We start from the raw sequence: 23,947 nt of genomic DNA, 5'->3' as shown, positions 1-23,947 counted from the left end.
GCCTCGGCTGAAAACCTCGTCCATGTTCACGGGACAAATCCTGAACGGCTAACACACAGACCACCAGCTCTGAGGCTTTGGAGGAAAGCACTAGTCTCTCGTTAAATACGATGCAGCAAACATGTAATGAGAAAGCTTTCCTCAAAGCAAACTATCCAGAAGCTTCGGGTCAGGTTTATTTGTCTCACTGTTTTTCTCCCCTTCTCTCTCATTCTGATGTTTTCTTAGAATTGTATCTATGAAATGAGATCCGGCTGGTATATGTTTAAACATCACACCGATACCTCAGCAGGACTCTTACTAAAATTGTTTAACTTTCTATCGAAAAACCCTGTTTCTAGTTGCTTTTAAACATCTGAAGTTTTCTCTCTCCCGCATTTCCACCTAAACCTGGATTTCTGATACTGTTGCCCTGCCAATAAAACCACATCTCTTTGTAAAAGGAGCTGTGCCTTCCCGTGCCGTTTTGAAAGAGGGGCGCAGCGCTTGACTACAGTGTCATGGCCACGCTGTGCTGTCAGCTTTAACCAGGATGTTGCAAAATTCTCTTGTGCTGCAATTTCCATCATGAAATCAGCAGCTCAGTGCGGGGCTCGGTGTTACTACCTGCCTACAGGTGTCGTCCTAGAATGGGGAGCCTTAACTGCTCACTTACAAAGGCAGAAAACAGAAACGGTTAAAGGGAAAAGTGGGTGTGAGGTGACAAAAAAAAATGAAAACAATTTTGGGAAGTGACTTAACTAGTAAGTACTTTGATTTTAAAACAAGAGACCGTTCACCTCAGAGTACCTATGAGGAGCTAGGAGAGAAAAAGCTGCACCACCATGGGTGATGCACGTCAGAATTCAGGCCACAGAAAAAAAAAGGTGCCCTCCCCCTCCTCTGGTCACAGGGAATTCGTATGTATGAATGTGGCATTATCTTCACTAGAAGATAACCATAGGAGGAGATGAAAAGCTTTTGACAACTGTGACCTAAGAGCACAAACAGTGACACACAGAAGAGGCAGGCAGACCGAGCACTGCAAGGAGTGATAAGGAGAAAGCGGCATGTAAAAGGTGTAGCTATTAACTCGGCAGGTACAATAGAAGACAAAGCTGTGCAAATATTGTTATTTCGAATAAATAGCTTCTCATGCATCTGCGCAGGTCTCATGCCGGGATCGGGAAGCCAACGGATCATGCAGTGAAATGCAGATGTGTGTGGGTGACACTCTCCTTGCGTTTTAACAAAAGCCTGACAGCCAGGGCTGACCAGCTGGGGAAAGGGCCTCTGAACACACTGCTCAGCGATTGCAATGCCAATTTAAGAATGCATACGTTCAGGTGTTGTTTGCAACGGTTTTATAACTTTTTAATTTATTTTTATTTGTTTTAATTTTGCATGTTTTATCAAGCTGGTTTTCTTCATCTGCATTTCATACTCCTCGGGAGAAACGTATGCCGTGGTACACACATTATCAACCAGTTACAGCAACCAAAGTTTTATGTTTCTATTTTCGATTTCTCAAGGAACAGCACAGACACAAAAACATAAACCACCATAGGTAAAGCTGCAATGAAACAATGGGAACAAAAGCTCAGAGAAAGCACCTCAGCTATTTGTGATAAATAAATTAAGGATGCTGCTTTTTTTGTCAGCCAACATCTGTTTGATTTTTATTGTTTCTCCTAGATTAAGTCTGTCATTAATAGCTTCTCAGAACTAGGAAGCACGTATGAGATGCGTGCTAGTTCATGTAACTTAAAACAACTGGATGTGCAGGGGGAAATCGCTTTACTAAGCACACCCACGTGTGAAATACAATTGAAATAAACAAACAAATAAGCAAATGCATAAATAAAAGCTGTCCCCCTCAGCCCAAAAGGAGATCTTCTTCCATTTTGAGGCAAATACCCTGGTCTATGTACTAACATCCCACTATAAATGTGTAATCCAAGTCTTTTTAGATCCCCCAAAAAATAAATAAAGTAAAAGGAAACAAGGAATCAAACAAATGAATCACAAGATCATTTAATGCTTTTTTAACTGAGTGTTTTGATGAGAGCTAAGCTCATCTTCCACCTCACCTGGGTCTTAAACCTCTCACAAAGCCAACTCTGGAAGGTATCCTCCCAGCTGTGATCCCCACATGGCTTGAAGTATAACCACCCACTTCTTTACGGCATCATCCCTCAGCCAGCAATATCTGCGGTAACTTACCACCCCCAACGGTTATCGTTACAGCACCTTCAGCTCCTACCTGTCTGAGTGAACCCTGATTTGTATCCATTAGCTGATCCGCCCTCTGGGGTCGTGGACGGTGACACCGCAGAATTTGGCTTAGCAGGGAGGCTAGCAGCAGCTGATTGCCTGCTTCTACACTCTGCAAACGAAGCAGCTACAGTACAGATTAACAAGGCCTGCCTTCCCCGGTCGGAAAGCTCAGCAACACAGGGGCGGAAGGCGACACAATGGTAAAAGCATACATCCAGCACGTACAACAAACAGCAGCAAATGGCAGCATTCGACAGAAATACAGCTCAAGCAGTTTAGTCAACTTTGTCTTCTAATTAAGCAAACCTCCCCGGGGGCCGCTGAGAGTGCCAGGCAAATAGAGACCAGATGCTGCAAGATGGCAAGGGCCCTCGGCTCTCAGCTTGCAAGGGGCTTGAAGGCATTGGACATGTCCCAGGAAACACTCAGCCACTTCGGTGGCAGAACCTTTACAAAAGCCATCATATCTTGCCCTTTAGAAGGGAAATTGTGCTGACACATGGATTCTTAGTGTGTCTCCAGAAAATCTTCAGGGAGATCCCGTCCCTGGGAACCTCTGTCTGGATGAAAACTGAGTTGAGGGAGGAGAAAGTAATTTTAAATATCTCATATCATTCCATTTTTTTTTAAACCACGATCTAATCAGGTTTTGTTTTGAAGAGAAGAGGGTGTTTAATAGCGCTTCTCTTCCAATTAGACCTTTAATGTTAAGGAAAGGGCAAAGGGTTCCTGGATAGATGGAATCAATACGGGGATAGCGCCTATCAATGCCCATGAGATCAATAATTGGTCAATTTTCTAAACTTTTGTAGGTTCTCGAAACACTTGCAATGAGCATATAATCAAAAGCTAGCCCTGCATCTACCTCTTCCACACGTTTGTGATCAGAAGGAGGTGTAAAACAGTTTCTCGTGTGTGTTACCCCAACACCATTTACCAGGTCACACACCAACCCCATGTGCATGAACATCAGGGGTTGCAGAGAAAACATCCCCAAAGCCAGCTCTGCTCTTCTCCTGTGTATGCCAACATGCTAGCAGCTTAATTAGTGCCTGCAACCAAAACAAAATCTACATTCAGTGAAACAAAACGAAGGGTGACTCCAAATTACACTTCCTAACCAAGCAAAGATCAAGATTGTCACGAGTAGCCTCGCAAATGAACATTGCCAGGCAGCACAAAATGTTCCCATGAACAATTTGCTAAACAGCGCATCAGACTGCACTGTGTTGTGTGGATAAACCCTGCCATAATTCATGGAAAAATAATACAAAATAAGGTTTCCTTTCTCAGTATCTGGAACTTCAAAAAGAGGCTATCAAATTAAATTTCTGAAGTTTTAAAGGAAAAAACAGCTGAAAAACACATCCACTCTGAAGCAGTAGTAAATTATGCTTGGAACAGAAAAGCAGCTGAAGGCAAGATCCCTTTGAACCCCAAACTGATGCAGTACTACAATTATTCATACAGCTTTGTGATAACCATCTCTCTGGTGTCCTGTTGCCATTCACACGAGGATGTGACTCTTCAGAAGTCTGTCAGTCCTCCTGTGGAGCTTCTCCTCTCCTCACATCATCCTCTTTGGAACAAGAGGCACCAGCTCAAACTCTGCCTTTACCGAGGGATACAAGCAGCCTGCATGTGTACCAGTTTGGCAGGCAGCGAGTAGGTGAACTGCTCCCTCTTCAAGTCTTGGTACGGCTCTAACTCAAACATCGTGCATCCATCAATACCAGACCCGTGGTTACCTTGCCTCAGGGTCACAGATGTCATTCTCGTTAGCAGATTCATTAACAATATTGCACGGATAGAGGGTAAAGCCCACGTGTAAAACACACTGTAAATGGCAAGAGTATGCAAGATTTCTCCTCTTTCCTTGAGATCAGTGACCTGAGCTTTCTTAATCTTACGCTGTGCTGGCTATCCTCAGGCATTAGCTGGCTAGAATTGCACCTGCTGAGATGAGTATCAATGGAAAGCCAGTGCCAGAGCCCTGGCTGTGAGTCATCTTGCTCGAGGTAGAGAAAAGAATTAGCAGACTGAGGAATCTTATTTCTTCTACCAAGGTGGCTGCACAGCCCAAGGATAGATTTAGGGCTCCCAGTGAAAGCACAGGGAGATGGAGGAAGACAATTTATGATTGTATGGTTATTGTTAAGACTTAATCATTTGGCACGATACAGACTTCAGTGAAATCAGTGGGAATTTTCCCTTCAATCACAAAACAAATTCAGCTTCTATAGCTTCCTTTTAATGCATACATTTTCAGCAGCAACTTTCAATTTTTCATTCAACGTCACATCAGCATAATAAAAAAGCTCTAAGTGAACGGGCACCTTAATTACCTTTCCAGCAAATAAGAGGTCCCTTTGACAGTACACCTTGGGAGCTCCTTACTAGGTAGTACTTTAAGTGCTTCTGCTTCTTTGGCTGAGTGGTTAATTTCAGGTTGATATGATTGGAAAACTCTGTGAAGTACCGAAATCCTCTTTCTCCACAGCCTATACAATTCCCAGAAAATCCTGGACAAATGAAACAGAAACACACAGATTACACGGCTTTGTGAGAGCTGCTAGGAATAAAGCCACTTCAACCTACCTGCACATCCAGTTCAGGGTGATTAGAGGCCGCCAGCCACCATGTGTGCCCTGCTTAGACCACTTCTCAGGCAGCAGCCAAATGCAGGCAGATTTTAGTCTTAACTTTTCTGAAACTCTTCCATCTTTCTAGGCCATACCCATTTGTGCTGAAATTCCACCACCAGTGACCCACTCTACCCAGAGCAGAGAGCTACTTGTGGGGTCGGGAGGAGCTATGATGCCAGACAAGGAAATTTCCATAGGCTTTCCTATTTCTATTCCACATTTCTACATTAAATGCATGGGCTCCAAGCTGCATGCTTCCCTCTCTTAAAATAGGGGGCTAACCCAGAGTACCCACTGCAACTTGGTGTAGCTAAAATTAGCTTAATAGCTAGTGACTTCCTCTGAGACTCCTCATACAAGGCACTCTCCAAGTAAACTGGACTTTACACCATATTAAAGGCTTCAAAGCATTTATTTAAGGTCAAATGCTTAGATTTTCATTGCAAAAAGTAGAGGTGCTTCAAAATGTTCGTGAAAACTTGGAACCTCTCATCAAAGTAACAGATTTAGGAGTAAAAAAAAAAATAAGCAGAAGGCTCCTTTTCTGTAATATTTCTCATATGCTTTCATAAAAGATGACAAAATTTTGGGTCGAGGTTGCAGGCACAGGGTCTGGATTGAGGACTATATGCACCCCTGATTTCCTGTGGCATTCACAGCTACATCAAAGGCAATGTTGCACTGCAGCAGTCTGAAATCTTCTAGAACAAAGCACAGAGCATATTCTAAAATGGGCCTGCCCTTAAATCCTTGTTGTTTGAATAAACCCACTTTCCTCTATTATCTAATGCTGAACAATTACATTCTTTCAGCTTGTTTGCTACTCCACTAATCTTTGAATTACTTTCAACCTTTAAGGAAAAAATACTTTATATTCTTTCTGGAACATCAATAATGATTTAAAATAGGGCTAGGCTGATGAGTACCTAGCAGAAATCCTTTACTTTTGATTTTTTTCCATTTATTAATCAGTTCAAGACCTATAACAGAACGCATTTTTCATCCTCATTACTATCATTATTTACCACAACGCCAAGCACATCGGAGAACACTGGTTCCTACCTACACTCACCTGTCAGCCAAATTCCTAGCTTCATGAAAAATACTTCAGTCTGCCTGTCTGGCAAAATGCATTTTCCATAAACTCATTATTAATTAGGCCATTGTCTTCAGCCTAATTATGCCTTATTATCATATTTTACCATCACATTGCTGAGGGTGCCAAGAAGTAAGCTTCTTCATCCTGTTTCTCCCGAGACTGAATCAGTTCAGACTGAATCTTTGCTCTTAGGTACCAGCTACAGAGCCACAGAGGTACTTGAATATGTAACATCAGCGATGCCAGAGCAGAGCTGTGAGTCACTAGGCTCAGTATCAAATGATATCAGAGATGATAAATTAATACAGACCTCAGGGTGCGAGGTGGAGGGCTTACCAACAAAGACAAGCACAACCACGTTTGATTAGATTGAACACCAGCTGTCTGTACATCAGATAGTTCGTATTGATCAACTCTTGACACTTCCCCTGCTCACTGGGGAGCAGCTCCTATGAGGATGGCAGCACACAGCGGATTATTCCACGATCCCACTTCCCCAACTGTATCCAGCAAGGACACATCACACCACAGCTCTCATCTAATTCATGCCAGTGAGATTTCTCCCATAGATGCAAAGGTTTGCAGCACGTGGTAGCGTATTAAATACGCTTAAGGGAGACAAAACATTAACAATCATATGTACAAAAAGGAGGTATTTTCAACAGTTACGCAAAATATTGATTGTTTGCACCAGAATTTGAGCAGTGTGGTTAAATAAGGGTATTTATACTTCGTTGTGATTTCTTCTCTGTTGAAAGGTCTTTCTCAATATATGCTAGGCAGAACAGTGACTAGAGAGAGAAATGAGAACATAAATGCAAATCAGGCTATAGGAGCCAAAATACATTAAATCACTTTTACTAGGCTGTTGTGTACCAGTAGTCAGCCAGGCAGGAAATCTAGGTGTTTACGTGCCTGTCTTCAACGATCAAGAAACATTCGTGTATTACAATTTTAAAAGCTCATAAACATACCCAGCTGTGATATAAGTGGTGTTTTTTACAATCTATGTATTCGAGAGTCAAATTACCCTCAGAGCTCCTGTTGAAAACAACGTTCCTGGTGGAGTCAAGGGCAAAATCTGTCCCTTAATCCACAGCAAATAGCTCATCTTCTACAGTTGCATGAGCATATTTCTTCTTAATGTTGTAAGCATCAGTAGAGATAAAGAGTATCCGGATAGTTCACATTTAAAATGCCAGGGCTGCAATTGTCTTCAGCCCACACAGAAATCACCCAGCTTTGACTGTGGTTAACTGTGGAATCAGGAACTTGTTTTAAAATGGGCTTTTCAGGGGGAGGCTCAGCTGTGGGTTTAATTTAATAAAAACAAGCCTCTCCTCAACATATTTCTAATAGAAAGTCATTAGCTGAAATGATTTTAGTCAATTTTGAACCGACCAGTTTCTCTGAATTATTACGGCACGAAGAAAGAAAACCTCTTACCTAAAAGTGCATTTTTTCCATGATCATCTGGCAAAAACCGCTTGTCGACAGCGCAGACGAGAATGTGCTCAGGAAGGTTTGGAGACTTGGCTCCCACTAACAGGAAGCCTGCTGGGATATCAATTTGCTCCATGCACAGAGATACTAACCGTAAATCCTTGCCTGCTTGACAAAAACCTGGGGGAAAAGACCAAAAAAAAAAAGATAAATCTTCAAAAGACGATGTTTAAATTTCTTCTTTTATCAGTTCCATAGGCAAATGGAGCTTTACAGCTTGATGCAGTAATTTATTTATTTATTTTTTTAAATTACCTTTTTCAAGGGAAATTGAGAAAACTGAGAAAGCATCTTATCAAATCCACCAGCTTAGGGTTTCAGGGACAAAAGATATATATTTTTTTAAAGAGATCCTGAACATACACAGGCAGAGAACAGAGATGTCTCTAAAGATAAGACATCAAATGGCTCTGAAACTGTTGATTTTTCACAAACACTGAGAATAAGAAGGAAAACTCAAGATTTTAAAACAGAAAACAGCTCTTAAAACATCCAAATGTTTTTTTTTTTCTTTGCTGAATTTTAGTTTTCACTCTAAATTCAGAAATAGCAGTTTCAGTTTTGTTGCTTACAACAGGCTGCCACTGGTACATAAATATCAGTAGTACAAAAGTATGATAAAGATTGGTGCCTGAAGTTTGGTAGCGACCAGTAAAGGAAAAATATTATCAAATATAATTTCTAAGCTGTCTCTAGATTAAGCAGGAGATGAAGTAATTCACCACTTCAATAAGAGGTTGCTCTTTTCAACCTGCTCTGCAACTATTTACTGCTCCTGTCAGCTCAGGCACAGGTCTTCCAGAAGGCATTGAGCATTTCTTCCTGCTTCTTTTTTGTCGGAAGCTCACTCAGCCATCTCTGGACACGCATTTTGAGATGTACAGCACGTTTTCTATAAATCTCCAGTTGAGTTTCTTGAAGTCCCAACATGCAGCAAGACTTCTAACCTCCAGTTACTTTCTCCCTGTGCACACATACGCAAAGAAAATCAGAACACAACGCTGGTTGTTGGACTGCTGGTTAACACCAGGGTAAGACCAGGGATGTGGGCACAACCGAGGAGCAGAGTGGGCTTCCTCTGCTCCACGTCCTGCGGCGAATAGTTGGCAGGTTGGGACACACGAAGAAGCAGGACTGGGCAGCCCAGAGCTCGGGACTCATGGTGAGTTTGGTAGCCACCCACCAGGCAGCCACATGCAGGGTTTTCTAAAGGCTGGATGAGATAGCTTTGGGGTTTTCAAATCCCTGAGTAATTTGGGGACCTTGGGAGGCTGACATGTATCAATATTTTGCCAACTCCAGCCAACTCCAAAGTTTTTTTTGTTTGTTTGTTTGTTTTTTTGCTTAAGTACATGAACAACAACATTTAAAGCCTTTCATTAACTTCAGCACTGGATCACAATCTCCCATCAGTTTTTTGTTCAGCTCCATCATATTCTTTTTCTTGAGCAAGATCTACTTTCAAATTAGGAAGTGACAAGTGTCAGAGAAAGCAGCAGTCATCTGGTTTCCTCTCCTGGAAAGGACATGATCGCAGGGGGCTTTCTGATTTCCCTTAGGCAGAAGGCAGTGAAAGCACCACCAAGTTTTATTAGGAACCAGACTCTACGTTGTGCTCCCATCCAGTTCCCACTTCTCCAGCTCAAAACCAGTGCTACAGCCTGGCCTCACACCTCTCCCAGCAGTAGCTGATGGAAAAAAAACTACGTTGGGATAAATACAGAGTCTAAAGGTATCACACAGTCATCCTCTGACCATCTCTCATTAGCTACAAGTACAAAAATACCGCAACACAGACAACACATGCATGCACCAGCATGAACCAATATTTCAAAATAAAGTATCACCATGACGTATCCTGTTGAAACATGGTTGTTAAAAACACATCAAAATTAAACCTGAAATTCCTGTAGTATCTATTAAGACTTAAGCTATTAATGTGTATTCATTGCAGTTAATTTAAAATATTATTCGAGCAGCCCACAGCTGGTACAGAAACTGTAAATAAATACCAAAGGCACTGACTGAGCATCTACAAACACAACGTGATCATAGCTTAACTCAGAGGCACCTCAGCCAGCATTAATACGAGTCTGCACTCTCATGTACTGCGCTGAAACACTTGGTTTAAAACCTCAGCGAAGACAATGAAAGCTAATGTTTATTTTTATTTTTATTTATTTATTTATTTTAAATCTCCAAACTTTACCAGGCAAGGATGATGTGCAAAGTGGAAGGCACCCAGTCAGCTCTCATAAACCTCCTGGCAAGCAGCAGCTTGCTGAGGACACGGCACCACGCGTGTTGGGTCTTGTGCCCACACACCCACGAAGGGCTGAACCAGTTGGTGGCTCGAGGTTCCCTTCAGCCGCTCAGTTAGCTCAGCTGGAGCAGCAGCTCATTCAGGCTGAGAGCAAGCCCAGATTTGCCCTCCCACATTCCTTCTCCCAGCCAAGGAATTAAAATGAAGGGCCCGAAGTTTTTATTTGTTTACAAATCGATGAATTGTAATGATTGCTTACCAATGAGAAGGAAGCAAGGTTTTAGGGGAAAAAGCATTAAAACTGCCTACTTAGAGCAAAACTTCTTTCCTGATGAGATGCAATTGGATTACGTTAAACTCTTTTTAAGGTGTATTCCTTAAAAACGTATCAATCCTAATCAAATGGAGGGCTGCCAAGTTAGGTATTAAGTAGACTTTTCACTGGAATTTATATCTTAAAAAGTTGAGATAAATATGTGAGCAAAACTCCCTTCCATTCAAAATACTAAGCTGCTTATTCGAATGTTTATGTCATTTGGATATTATGTCCTACATTTTCAAAACAGGCCTCAAGTATTTTGGGCATTCAGTAAAATCTGAGTATCTGACAGACTTGAAAAATACCGCAGTGTATCTAGATTTAAAATAGAAAAATTACCCGCCGCTGACAATGTGGGCAAACAGGAAATCTGTAGATAAGGATTATGAAACAGCAAGTGTGATAAGATTTCAAGACAGACTTAAACCTGTCTCTCTAAACAACTGTTCTTTAGCCTTGTCTCTACCCCAAAAAATTCTCAAGAAATGCCCAGAAGCACAAACATTGACAAGAAAGAGGCTTTTGAATGAACTGTTAGCAATACCTGGACACCAAAGAAAGCAGGAATTTGATTATCAACATTGTTAACATCTCAGTATGGACTTGCTTTCCAAAAGGGTACATGACTGATATCCAGAGAGCTGCATACAGCAATTGGGCAAGGGGTAACAGTCAAACTAAAAACCAGTAGATTTAGATTGGTCATTAGGAAGAAATTCTTCACTCAGAGGGTGGTGAGGCCCTGGCACAGGCTGCCCAGAGAAGCTGTGGGTGCCCCATCCCTGGAGGTGCTCAAGGCCAGGCTGGATGGGGCTTTGGGCAGCCTGGGCTGGTGGGAGGTGTCCCTGCCCATGGCAGGGGGCTCGAAGTGGGTGATCGCTGAGGTCCCTTCCAACCCAAACCATATCATATGCGAAACTTGGAGCCTTTTTGGATGCTCAAAGGTTTTGGTGTCCCAGTGAGGTGAAGCAATGCTCCAGCACTCTGCAGGACCTGGGACAAAGCAAAATCCAGACAAGGAGCAAAACAACTTCATCTATTATTTGTGCTGCTGCACATCACCATTTTGTGCAAGTCCACAGTGGATAAGGATGAGGAAAACCCTAAGAAACACCCCACAACATCACAGCACCTCAACAAGTCGATGAGCATTACTCTAACCTCCTGGCAGTACCTACTGAAGCAAACCTATGTGTCACAGTCTGATATCCCAGGCAACAGCAGCCTCTTCCCTCAGACTTGTTGTGAACACAATTAATATTTCTCACCATTTAGGCTCTGTAGGACTGTACTGTAGGAACGCTGCATCCTGTACAAGCTACAAATAATACCTAAGATCCACTCTGTATCTGTCATCTCTTACTCCATCCAACGTAGGGTCTCTCAGATCCCTTCCATGCCCCTCTTCTTTCTCCTTGCACAATCTCCTCCTGCATCTTCCTCCCCTTTGGCTGGCGACTTCTCTTCATCACAGGTATGTATGTGCAGCCTGGCTGGCCAGCACATGCCTCTGTGATGCATGTAATTCATTATTACTTCTCTGTAATTACTTCTCTGCCCTGGGGGACACCAGTTTGGGGGCACGGCTGTCAGCTCCTGAGCTTTACAAGCCTTGCTGATATTAGGGTCTGCCAAAAGTGGCAGAAAGCCACTTCCCCCGGCTCCCCTCCTGCCAGGGACAAGCCCTGCTGATGGACGAGCTGCAACAGGGGGCAGCACAGGCAGAACCTCGGAGCCTTCAGGCTCCTGTTTGCTCACCAGCAGCCACAGCACCAGCAAGGGGAGGCTGGGGAGTTTGGCCAGGTGCTCACTTAGAGCAGGAGATGCTTGGAGAATGCAAATCTGCCGCTGAGCAGTGAAAATCTCGAATCTTCCTTCGGAGAAATGCGGATGGGACGCTCTCAAGAGGCAGTCATCCGTTCCTTCCCTTGGCTTTCGGGACCGCAAATCACTCTTCTGGTTGAATTCCTGCTGCTTTTTTAAACTAAATGAGAAAATTCCACACCAGAAACATTTATTTGGAAGCCAGTAATTGACTGCAGGGAACGAAACGAGGGATTAACCACTTTCTCTGCTACATTCTAGCTATAAAATTGCATTTTTCTAGCCAGCAAGCAACACAGAGACCCCAACCTTCTCCCCTCTCTGTTTTGCATGATTTTGCATTGCAATATAATTATCTGCTACAAATAAGCACTTCCACATTAGTAAGGAGAAACCAGGATCTCTCTGTACAAGTACAACTTGTGCTGCCCACGTTGAGGGTTTCGACAATGCAAAATCTATTTACATTTCATAGCTTTTCATTTATGATCGAGTTAGCACCTAAATTTCCATGCCAAGCCGCCCTAACACATAGCACTCTTAAGAAAAAAAGAATGGCACTTCAGAGTCCCACCGGCTTATGGACCTTTTATGGACGTCTGAGCAAGAAGAGGAGAAAACCTCTGAGCCACTGAAATAAATCAGCTTCTCTGTATGAAGTTGTTTATCAACATATAAAAAGTATAAAACCCATAAAAAGGAAAAGCACACAGCCAAGCCGTGCCATTTAAATATCATCTTCCCACAGGATTTCAGCTTTGTTTTAAATAAGGAACAGGCATTTATATTCCAATTAGAGATTTGCAAATACCAAGAGCAGTCACAAAAAAAAGAAAAAAAGAATAATGAATGGCTTTCACAGACGTTATCTGCATTTCTTTGAAAGCAAAGTCATTAGTTTTTGCTTCTGAGAAGCACATTTGCATTCTCTGGCATTACTTCATTTAGGTTAACGCATCTTTGTGAAAATAAAAAGGTATCCCCACAACTGTTCACACCCAGCGGTCCTGGAATCTTCTTAAAATTGAAGTTTTTAATATGTCTTTCCTTTAGGGACCAATGGCAAGAAGCGGTTCCAGTGTGGGATACCAGCCCCTTGCTGTACTGCAATAAATGGGGTATTTTGCATAAGAAATTAGCTTCCAAGAATTGCATATGAATGACTGGTCACTGTCACTTGCTATTGTAACTTCACAGTAACTGATCAGGTGTTAAGTACCTGCTTACCTAATTGCCTCTGAAACCACCTCGACCCTTCTTTAAGCAGCAGGTAAACTGAGGGTTTAAGAACAAAAGAAAGGTGCTACTATTGTGCTTCCCACAGCCTGCATAAAAATGCTCTTCCACAAATTAGAAACGGGCTGTTGTAAAGCTACAGCAAACAAGCGGTTAAGGACACTTTCTTGTATTATTTTGTTGCATATTTGTGGTACCCGTACGAAAAGTATTTTTCTTGAAGCCTTACTTTCACGGAAGAAAAAGGTTAGTTACAAAAAATCACGCTGAGCAGAAAAAAAGGCCCTGAAAAGATGTGAGCCCCCCAAATGCTATTTTTCTTGATTGCAAAGCCCTTACTTTGATTGCTAATAGTAAGGATCAATGACAAACGCAATTGCTCTTTCCAAGGGCTAGCAGGAAAGTTAAGGGATGTAATATTATGGCCAGCTCAGAAGGAACACCCAACAAACTGTCACTTACTTGTGAAACACTCGTTTTTTACTGATGAAAAAAAGGGCAACGAGAGCTTTCTGCACCCATGTGACTGACAACTCAGCCATCTGAGCAAGAGAGCAGGTCATCACAGAGAATAATATAACGATTATGGCATAAATCCCAAGTTCAGGACAAGCAAACAGCACAAATTCCTTAAAAGGGAGAAAGATTTCCCCCTCCCTCTGTGCTAAAATGTGGGAGACGGGTTTTACAGCAAGAGGAGCTCTGAACTGCAGATTCGAGCACCAAGATTTTGCTCTTGGATAAGCAATGAAACGCATGCTCAGCTTAAAGCATCCCACCAGTTACAGGGACTTCAATTAGTCTAACAGTGTTCTTTACCATTTTCCTAATGTTATTTATCTTTGTAATTAAATAACTAAGATAAGGAATGTAAACAACGGCAGCGATTGTATCTTACGTCTCTGGCAGGGCATATTCATGAGAAGAAAGATGAGCTATCAGATTAATATCTTGCTGAGATACGGTTTGCAGAGCGAATGTTTTGGAACCTGGGTGTTTTAAACAGGAGTAGAACTGTTCTAACAGATCATCAGCAATATTTTTTAACGACGTATTTTCCTTTCCGGACACAAAAACGCTGTTCTCTTACATCAGCTCCTCAAGGAAAACGCTAGAGAGGGATAAATTTTGTGAAGTTAGAATGGTAAAGTTGACAAAGAGTAAAGAACAACCCTAAAGTTTGGAAGATGAAGTAACTTTCTCCTAACCTACTCTGATCCTAAGACTTCTACATGAAAACCAAACCACAGAACTGCCCGTGTAAGGTCATCTTTCTCCAGGACATACCAGAGAGCGTAATATTGCGTGTACACATGAGCATATAGTTACACGTGCTGTGTGTGTGCAGCATAACTGGGCTTAACCTTGTGACAAGCAGTATGCAGCCCCACCTGACAGCAGGCACTTGACAGCCAGCAGCATGTCAGCCAGATTGCCTTGCAGAGCAAACCTGGGCAGAGGCAGCAAAGGCACCTCTGTAGTATTTAATCTTTAATCCATTTACACAGCATCTCAGCTCTTGTCCTGGTTTTATACCACTGTTTATAATATACTCTTTCACACTTTCCCCTTCTCTGCTCCAACCAATTTAGAAGCCTCCAAAGTATAGCAAACCCTGCTTTTTGCAGTCACCAGCATCACAGCTGAATAATAAACTCCCCCAGTAATATTCCCCAGCTTCCCCTAGCAGCCAGTCTTTCTTTTCTTTCTTTTAAGGGGAACTGAAGGTACACTGTTTTGTTACATTGCTATGGAGGGCAAACACGCTGCTGTGAACTACATTCAGAAAGGATGAAATTAAAAAAAAAGTCAACATTTGCCCACTATCACTCCCCAAAAGGTCAAAGGATTACCAATCACGAGTATATCGCTGCATATAACCATACACTACAGTAAAGTAAAAAATCATTCTACAAACTGCAATTTTTTAATGACTCCTACACAAGGAAGCCCATAGTTCCTGGCGAGAAGGGTTGTTTGTTTTGAAAGGGGGGGGGACTATATTTTTAAGAATAAGTATCAGTAGATCCTCTGTAAGGAAGTTAAATGTTCAGAACACACAATTTCTTCAGAATTCACTATTAGGGGATAAAATGAACCACTTAGATAAAGTTTACTTGGTCCATTAGGTATATTCATAATGACGTGGCCCTTTCACACATTTAAAAGAAAACAAAAACAGTATCATCAGGAATTTTCATCACCTTGAACAATTATCAGGACAGCTCAGGGTAAGCAATCAATGGCCAGTAAGCAGATGGAGAAGAGAAAAGAGACAAGCTTCCACTACCATCCCTCTTATCACCCTGGTAGCAGAAGGAACACCAAGTCTCCTCCCCATTTTCTCCCTCCAAACTCTTCCTGCTCCCCACGGAAGCAAGAAAATCCAGCTTTGTCTATGTTTCTGAGACACTTCAGTGAATAAGCACTCTGTCAAGAATTTTGGGATAGACTGAGAACCAGTTATGCTGATGCTGACTCAAGTAACTTCTTTGAGGACAGTGAACCAATGCTGACCAAAGAAAATAAGAGGCTTTCCTAAACTAATGAAGTGTCACAGTGAGTTTCAGACACTGCTTTCAAGTAATACATTACATTTTATGTACTGAAGAAAGTCTTCTTACTCTGTGTTTTCTCAGATTTAAGGCTTTGACTCTGAACAGTGCTTCCAGACTTCCTAGCTCAAGACTTTCCAAGTTTAGAGACCACACATAATGCTAAGAACTGGTTGTAAAGATCCCCCAGGTAAAAGAAAGGACACTAACCATCAGTAGTGCAAGACCCTTCTGGGGCAGGTTTTTGTGAATATGGGATCGGTGGACTGCTTGAATCTGACATGTCTTCATCCTCCTCTTCATCTTCCATTTCATTAACCGTTTGGTTGGCAGAAAAGTCCAGGTTTCCATTTTGCGAGTAGCGATGTACTAACTCTTTATCCAACTCTTCCACCTTTGGCTTTACATCTGAGCAAGAATAAAATATAAAATAAATTCTCCATCAGCATGTGCATCTATTTCCTTTTAAAATAACCAGTATACCATTCTCTCTCCTCAATGAGGCCTCAAATTCAGATTTTGTGTTACACAATCAACTGCAGCACAGCTTTTTGGTTTTTAGTAAAACACATCCCACCCTTTTCTCACACAGAAAAACAATTGAAATGTGCCATACTTTCATGGTTACCTTCCGGCAAGAAAGGAGGCTGGTCAGGATCCAAGTACAGCTGTGAGAAGATCGGCCGTGGGACAACGCTACTACATCTCAGAGAAGCTTCGATGGAGTTATGAAGAGCTTCTTCAAAACGGGCAGATTTTAGTTGCCCCGCATATGAATTCCCCATGATCTAAAACCGCAAAGAAAACAGTCGATAAGTGCATGGGAAAGTGCATACACAGACCATTTACAAATGATCAGTGAGGTCTTTTTATGTCCATCATGACAGGCATTAGCTGAGACATGAAGTTAGCAATAATGCATGCTGTGAAAATAACACCTCTAACTAGTACTACACGTTCACATTTCTCTCCAAATCTGGTGGACAGAGAGACATCCTCTCATTTCAATAACAGCTTTTAGCACATCTCAACCAGCTGCTTTGTGTCTGCTGCATGTATTTCCTCTCAGCAATCTCAAGAACCCCTCTCATGTAGAATTTAATGGGGGATAGATAAAATCGTTATTATTAACGCTCATTTTCAGAGCAGACTACAGAACTGAACATTAAAAACGTCAAGTTTGGCTTTATCACTAGTTGTCTACCTACGTCTACATGATTTAACTCATGGTTATGCCATCATTTATAGAGAACTGCTCTATAGATGTCCAATAACTTGAATTTTTTCTCTTGCTAATATTAACTGGAATTACATAGAAGGTCAGTCCTCTGTCTCTTCAGGGTCTTCAGCAAATGCTGTGACATGGTTTTATTTTAAATTGCTCTTTACACTAGTATAGTGATAAAGATCATTAAAATATCTATTTTGACAGTTAATATTCATGTTTATATCAATGATGAATTTATGAACTTCATGACATACTCAAGCACAAACAGACCTTTAGATCACCACTTCTTGGGTGACATTATACACCCCACAGCCTGTTATATTTGTGCTTTCAGCGTTAGGATACAGACTCTCAAATGTAAACATTTAGTAACAGGATGGCCATGGAAGGTTTTACAATGAGCTGCGAGACTCAGTGAAACATTAAATTTTCCACTTCGCTGGGTCATTACACCATATGACATTTACTCCAAAGAAACGATGATCTAACATTTTCCAATATTCACAATACACGACTGCATTTTCAGATCATTTTATTTCAACAGAGGTAACTTTTCCCCCATTAAATCAATAGATAGAAAAGTACAAAACCTTATAATGTTATCTTTGGACTTTCCTTCACTAGATGTCACCTAGCCCTGTGACCAGGAAGAGACCTTGGCCAAGAAGATAAGTTGGCATTTAGAAAATCTACAATTCTGTTCGTGGTTGATTGCTGGGTTGCTCAAGGTCTTCAGTGTCACCTGTAAAAGGGCAGCGATGATGACAGCTGCTTACCACAGTGTTTGGGAGCTCCTGGTATAGACAAATACTCAAGAGCTACCTATTTGTACCCTCCTGAAATACTTAAGCATGAAGCTTATCTAACTGCTTACCTCAAAGGTTGGAGAGAGGCTCCGTTCCCTGTTCAGCCAAAGACTTTGTACAGCTTTGGGCAAAAAAAAATCCACAGCTCTGACTTAGCCCTGATTCTAACAAATCTGGGAGCAACAGCATTTCCCCACCCAAACTGGAGGCAATGTGAATATATACACAATTTCTTAATATAATGCATTCAGGTATTTCAGCAGTAATGTATTTAAGACAAACAGATATTTTTTTTCTTTAAGTTTTCATTACATTTGAATAAGGCAGGGGACGTGTATAAACACATAACTGTGAAGCAAATGAGGAAAAAAAGTTATGCTGAAGCAGGATTAGGGTTGCAGTACGAGTCTTGTCAGGTGTCTTTGAACAAATAGGTGGAGAACAACTACCTGACTGAAATCCTGGTTTTACTGAAGCCAGTGATGATATTTCCACAGATGTCAGTGAAATCCTGACAAACACAAAATTAATTTGGATTTCAGGAGTGCATCCAAAATAAAAGTCTTCAGTTAAAATGTCAGAGCATCATCTACCTGAAGTCTCTTCATACTCTGCATTTTCTATAATCTATGCGATATATATAGTTATGCCAATTATTTTAATTTTGGTGGGAAAGTATTAATTAAATACAGTTTGCAAAAAAGCTGAGGTGTTGGCTAGGCAGGGCTGTTTTATTTGCCTTCATGGAGTCTACACAGAAAGGCCTGCCTGTGGAGGGCGACTGTTGTGGACTGATGTGAGACAGTGCGCTAGGACATTTCTTGCTTGCCGAGAGAAAAGAAAACAAGAGTACAAGGACATTGGAAATGCCAAGTGAAGGAAGAATTAGGAATGGGTCTCTTCACGGCTTGGAAATGGGGCGGGAGGAAGGCCTGTCTGGGTGCATAAGGGCAAGAGGGCGCAGGCAGAGGTACCGTGAGGGCAAGTGGCACGGCGAGGAGTGGCAGCAGCACAGCAGCCTCTCAGCTGTGGCAGGGGAAGCTAGGGCCCATGGAGACCAAATCCAGAGAGACAGAGCTGGGCGGCTGATGCCCTAACACCGCCCGAGGCCATTAGGACAGCTGGGCCTCATGTGGAGTTCAAGGGAGCTGTGGGGAGAGGAGGGGCTGAAGAGACCCTCCCTGTGACAGAAAGCAGCTCTCCGGGGCCAGCCTCCTGATCCAGCCTGCCCAAAAGCCACAGGCAGCGATTTAAGACCTTCATGTTTCTGCTTTTGAATCTACCCTAAATCTACCCTGGTGTAATTAGGGAGCACAGTAGCGAGCACACCGCAGACGCTCTAGAAATGGGTCTGTGTGGAGGGGCTCTGAGGGTGCTGCAGAGAGTTGAGGGGAAAACAAAGTGGTGGGCGTTGAAGGGAAACATAGAGGAAAAAACGTTTCTGTTATGAAAACATAAAATGATAACATGAAAACCTGTTGTCCTTCCATTAAAATGTGGCCAAAATTAATGATTTAACACAACTGGACATGATTAAGGAACTCCTCCCTAATCTCATACATCTATTTTTCTTCTGTCGACACCAGTATACCAGTGCCCACTCCGACACCCACCGTCCTGTGTCCCGTTGTGTAAAATATATACGTGTAGTTAAGATTTGCTGCTACTCTTTCTCATTCTCTCCCCAGAAAAGGAAGAAGGTTCAGTCATCTCCCCTACCCCACCACCCCTGCAACTCCAGTCAGGCAATTTTTATTGATGTCTTTAAAACCTACTACAGAGAGACTGAAAGACACGATTAAAATGGAACAATTTCAAGCCGAAATCTGAGGCAAAACATGAGATGGAGGAGAATTTCCTTAGGTTCAGATGATTTGCACTTCCCAGCTCTATCACTCTGCGGGAACTTCTCTGCAGAGGTCCTGACACTAAACCACCATGAGTCCCTACCCAGCACATCCCAAGCGTCCCCACTGCTGCTGTGCTTCTTCAAAGCAGGTTTACTAAGCCCACTTCACGCCTTCTTTGCAGTGGCCCAGCACTGAACTGGAGGATTAAGAGAGATTTGCTGGAGTTAGAGAGCTGCCTTACAGCATCTGAACTGGGGTCCTTACAAAGAGACGTGAACAAGGCAGTCCTGAAATTCCTCTGACCTGAAGGCAAGCAGAGAAGTATTAATGCTGCAGGCTTTAATCAGAAATCAAATATGGATACGATTTACAGAAAGCAAAACTAGGACTGCCGGGTGCTTCCATCCAGACAGAAATGGGAGGAAGGTTACAAAAAATGTCAATGATGGATTTTAGCTCTGCATTGCTTAACTGTGCTGTGAAATACGCAGGGAAATCTGAATGACTCTTTCAACCACAGACACTGAATTTACAAGGAATTCATGTCATTTCAAGCAAATAATCTGGTTTTACACAGTCACCTGGGTGTCAAGAGATCTGTGTAGAAACAGGACACTGGATGTTCAAGATGAAGCAGAGCCCAGCTCCTTTACAGCTCCGTCAGACTGGCAGCATTTGAGTACTGTAAACACTACAAACTCATTCTAGTTAGAAAAATAGGTGACTGTGGCCCTGTGCATATCCCTCCCTCAAAAAAAGAAAAAAGAAAAAAAAAAAAAAAGGAAAAAAAAAAGAAAATGTTACCTTCTGAAAGTGGACTGTTACCCAGTAATTCTTCCGAGCAGATCTACATACTGAGTTGAAGGCTTTGCTAGTAAAAATATAATCAGATCATTCAGTACACCAGATACCACATATTTGGCCTCCAGGTGGGTCATGACCCCAGCAACTTTAAAGGAGAGGAACTGAACTGGAGGATGAGGGAGGGGGTGAGTGTTGTTGTTATGGCTTAAAGCAATTTCACAATTACCTGATAGCGAATGATGAATCTGATGCAAACACCCTCCATTAAGTCGGCTCTATCAAGTCCTTACTTTGTGTTTAACCTAATGATGTAATTGTATTCTCCAAAACACATAATCTGACTTCTGATCTGGCCTAACCCCACAGAAAAGTTTCTCTTCAAAGGAAAAGAAAGCAAGTTCCTTGACAAAGGCACTGCCAGGCCCAGGACAGCTTCTGTATCTCAAAGGGTCATCTTAGGCAAAGAGAGACCAGGCATCTATTTATACTGTAAAATTGTTTGGGAACTGGTTGTTTCAGGTACATCTAGCATTTTCTACTATTTGCATCGTCCTTATTGATGTTCTTAGTCATTTATTTATTTATTTATTTATTTATTTATTTACATTAGGGAATCATTAGGATCTATCACGAACATGCATACAGCAGAAAGGATGGCAGTAACCAACAACAGTAACAAGCATATATGATAATTAAAATTAGGCTACAACGACAGAAATATATACCCAGCATTAACTGTAGCACTGAGTGGGGAAAGACTTACGGGAGGGTCAATACAAGAGTGCAAGACGAAGTGTTCTCATTAACAGACCCCTTATCCCACAGCCTTTGTAAGATCCTTCCCCCTCCCTCCACAGTCCTGTCATGATCCTGAGATTCTCACCCTGCTTTTGTCTGTCTTAGGGATATTCAAGCTCTACTGTAAAAGAGTTTACAGTTTTAGGTGGTGACTGACAGCCAATTCATTCACAAAGCTTTCCAGGAAAAAATACTAATTAGTTTGTACTGACTCTTTACAGTGGTGTTTCCTTTTCCTTTTTATTTTTTCATTTATTTTGAATAAATGATAAATGATAAAATATCTTTTATCACTTAAAATCTGGTCTTTCAGCCTGATGCTGTCACTACCATGTCTGAGTGAGGAACAAGAAAGACCAAGAACATTTTTTTTTTTCCTGACAAGGTTCCTCCTCTTATTACTTAATTTGTAGTATCTGTACTTGGATTGCTGCATCAGATTACCTGGGATTTGGACAATTCCTTGGCCAGAGGCAGATAAATGGCTACCCCACAACACAGAACAGAAAGCAGATCACAAGTGGTGCTAAAAAAGAGGATGCTACACCCTAACTACTCCATCCCTTCTAATGCCAGACTATCCCTCTAGTCTTCAGGCACTGTTCATGAAATAATAAACATACTAAAAGTGAAATTCACACCTGAATTCAGCAGGGTATTAGTTAGTTGAACTGATCAGGATACTGATACCAACTTCAACCCTCAAATACTGCAAAAATAAAGTCTGAATTGCATTTTTAAAAATTCACTGATGTAGCACTGTGGCCAAAAAATAAAAAAAAATAATAAAAAAAAAAGGAAAAATAAGCAAAAAAATTGAAATTGAAACTCAACCTCATCTCTTCTACTTGAAACTCAGAAGGTTTCCTTAGTTCTTTTTAACAGTACAATTTCCCAAGCAGTAGGAGTTTGCTTGTAAACTCGAGAGGAGTTTACAACTGCAATCAAACTTAAGAGTATATTGTGAGGTGCTATGTCACAGAAGTCTCCCAAAGTTAAGCTCAAGTTTTACGAAACCGTAGCTCAGCAGTGTTAAGTTACGAGTTCAGCACTCATGTTCACTGCCTAACATCCTGCGTTTTCCTTCATCTTTCACGTGCTCTGATAAAACCCTCTCAGGATCTGTAGATGCAATCTTTTGCAAGTCTGAAGTTTTTTCAAGTGCTGTTTCAAAGTTCAGTGGTCAGAATAAAGCTATGTAGAACTGTCAGCAGCAAGTCCTTCTTATCCCCAAATGAAGCTGAAAATCATTTGCCAGATTCCCACTGGTGAAGCTTTGTGAGTTGAACAACACAAAGCTTGTGCTGGCTTTACTTTTCGTCAGGCCATGGCTCCCACTCAGAAAATACACGCCACATCCCAGGTAGTCTGAACTCACGTGCCACAAGAGAAATATTGGTCCAGTCGGTGCTCTGGGGATGCTGAACACAGTCCTCTTGTGAAGACTGAGATGATTTAAGGGTTAAGCATGCGCCAAGCTTCATGTGATACCACCTCCTCAGTAAACAGATGCAACAAACAGATGGAAGAAAACATTTGATCTCGCTACTTAGTGTATGCGAGCTCACCTACAATGACTGCACAATACACAAAAATCATGGAGGGCTACTCTGTGAATAGATGACAGTATGTTAGAAGCATTTAATGCAATATATAGCTACCTGAATACAAAAAAATAAAAATAAAATGCTCAAAGTATTATGAATAGACTGGAATATTAGTGGGGCAAAACTGCAACTGATACCATTTGGCAGGCTGCTCTGAATCAAGGAACCCCTTAAGACAGCTGCTGTAAATGCACAGCTAGGCTTCACGTGCTAAGAATGTCTTCTGCAAGCAAACGCTGGGCTACAAATAAGCACTGCGCGTCCTGTCGCCACTTGCATGCGCCCATGGACATTTACTGTCTCTTTCACACTCTCATCCCCACAGCTGTTCACAACTCCCTCAACAAAACCCAAACAAACTAACAAAAGCTTTCACAAATACATTTCCCCAGTTAACTCCTCCTCTGCCTTCCTACCGTGGAAAAAGGAGAAATGAGAAACCCTAACTAACTAATTAGAAACCATAAATGAACTGCAGTTTGTGCTTACAGTTTTTCAAAATGATTCTTTTGAGTCTTATCCCTTTGGTGTTTCATGGAAAGTTTTGCAATACAGGACAAGCGCAGGAAGATAGCAACAAATTTGACCCTAAGGGCTATAAAAGAGTGGAAGAGTTAATAAAATGTAAGTTACCCATAGTAAAAAAGTAAAGTTCAGTAGCACATAACCGTGAATGAGATGATCTAGTAGAGCATGAACCTTATGTGAAGAGGTCTAAGCCCTTCATGATACAGCAGCTTTCAAAAGTTAATTATGTTGATTTTACCCATTCTGCCTGCAAGGCTTTTTGGAGTCCTTTAAATGAAATTAGCAAAGAAGTTATTGTGAAGGTTTTCTAGGGTTTTTCAAATTCGTTTGTGGAAGCTGGAACAAATCCTTTTATGCTACTTCCACCATGCACATAGGGAAAGGAACAATTCTACCTTCAGCAGACGAAGTACATTTTCTCTTTTCTTTCAACAGAAAGCCTTCAAAAAAAAAAAAAAATATTAAATGTTATTGCCCTAAAAATCTAGCTTTTCATTTTGAATTTTCGGTAATGTTAAAAGACTTCCTCACTTTCAGAGAAGCATGTGCTCACACTTGGATGCTCGCACACTGACTGCAGAGGCAGCACAAGTAAACCACCAAGGAGTGCTTTTGAAAACCTCATC

At 41.7% G+C, this 23,947-nt stretch overlaps 1 protein-coding gene across 3 annotated transcripts in view; it reads right to left on the bottom strand.

Annotated features, from left to right (window-relative positions):
* The window catches only part of GREB1L (GREB1 like retinoic acid receptor coactivator), a 124,527-nt gene that overhangs the window by 41,539 nt on the left and 59,041 nt on the right, over positions 1–23,947 (bottom strand). For 2 of the 3 annotated variants that reach the window (XM_032183462.1, XM_032183463.1), the window contains exons 3-6: positions 16,317–16,488; positions 15,911–16,108; positions 7,447–7,623; positions 4,602–4,778 (exon numbers count right to left, since the gene is read on the bottom strand). In XM_032183462.1, coding sequence (XP_032039353.1) covers positions 4,602–4,778; positions 7,447–7,623; positions 15,911–16,108; positions 16,317–16,485 — 721 coding nt within the window. In that variant the 5' untranslated portion in view covers positions 16,486–16,488. The remainder of the gene's footprint in view (positions 1–4,601; positions 4,779–7,446; positions 7,624–15,910; positions 16,109–16,316; positions 16,489–23,947) is intronic. The other variant, XM_032183465.1, reaches the window with a different exon arrangement.

This window comes from Aythya fuligula, chromosome 2, assembly GCF_009819795.1.
Source record: "Aythya fuligula isolate bAytFul2 chromosome 2, bAytFul2.pri, whole genome shotgun sequence".
NCBI lineage: Eukaryota > Metazoa > Chordata > Aves > Anseriformes > Anatidae > Aythya > Aythya fuligula.
Note: the sequence above shows the minus strand (reverse complement) of the source record. Positions and strands in the feature narration are given on the sequence as shown.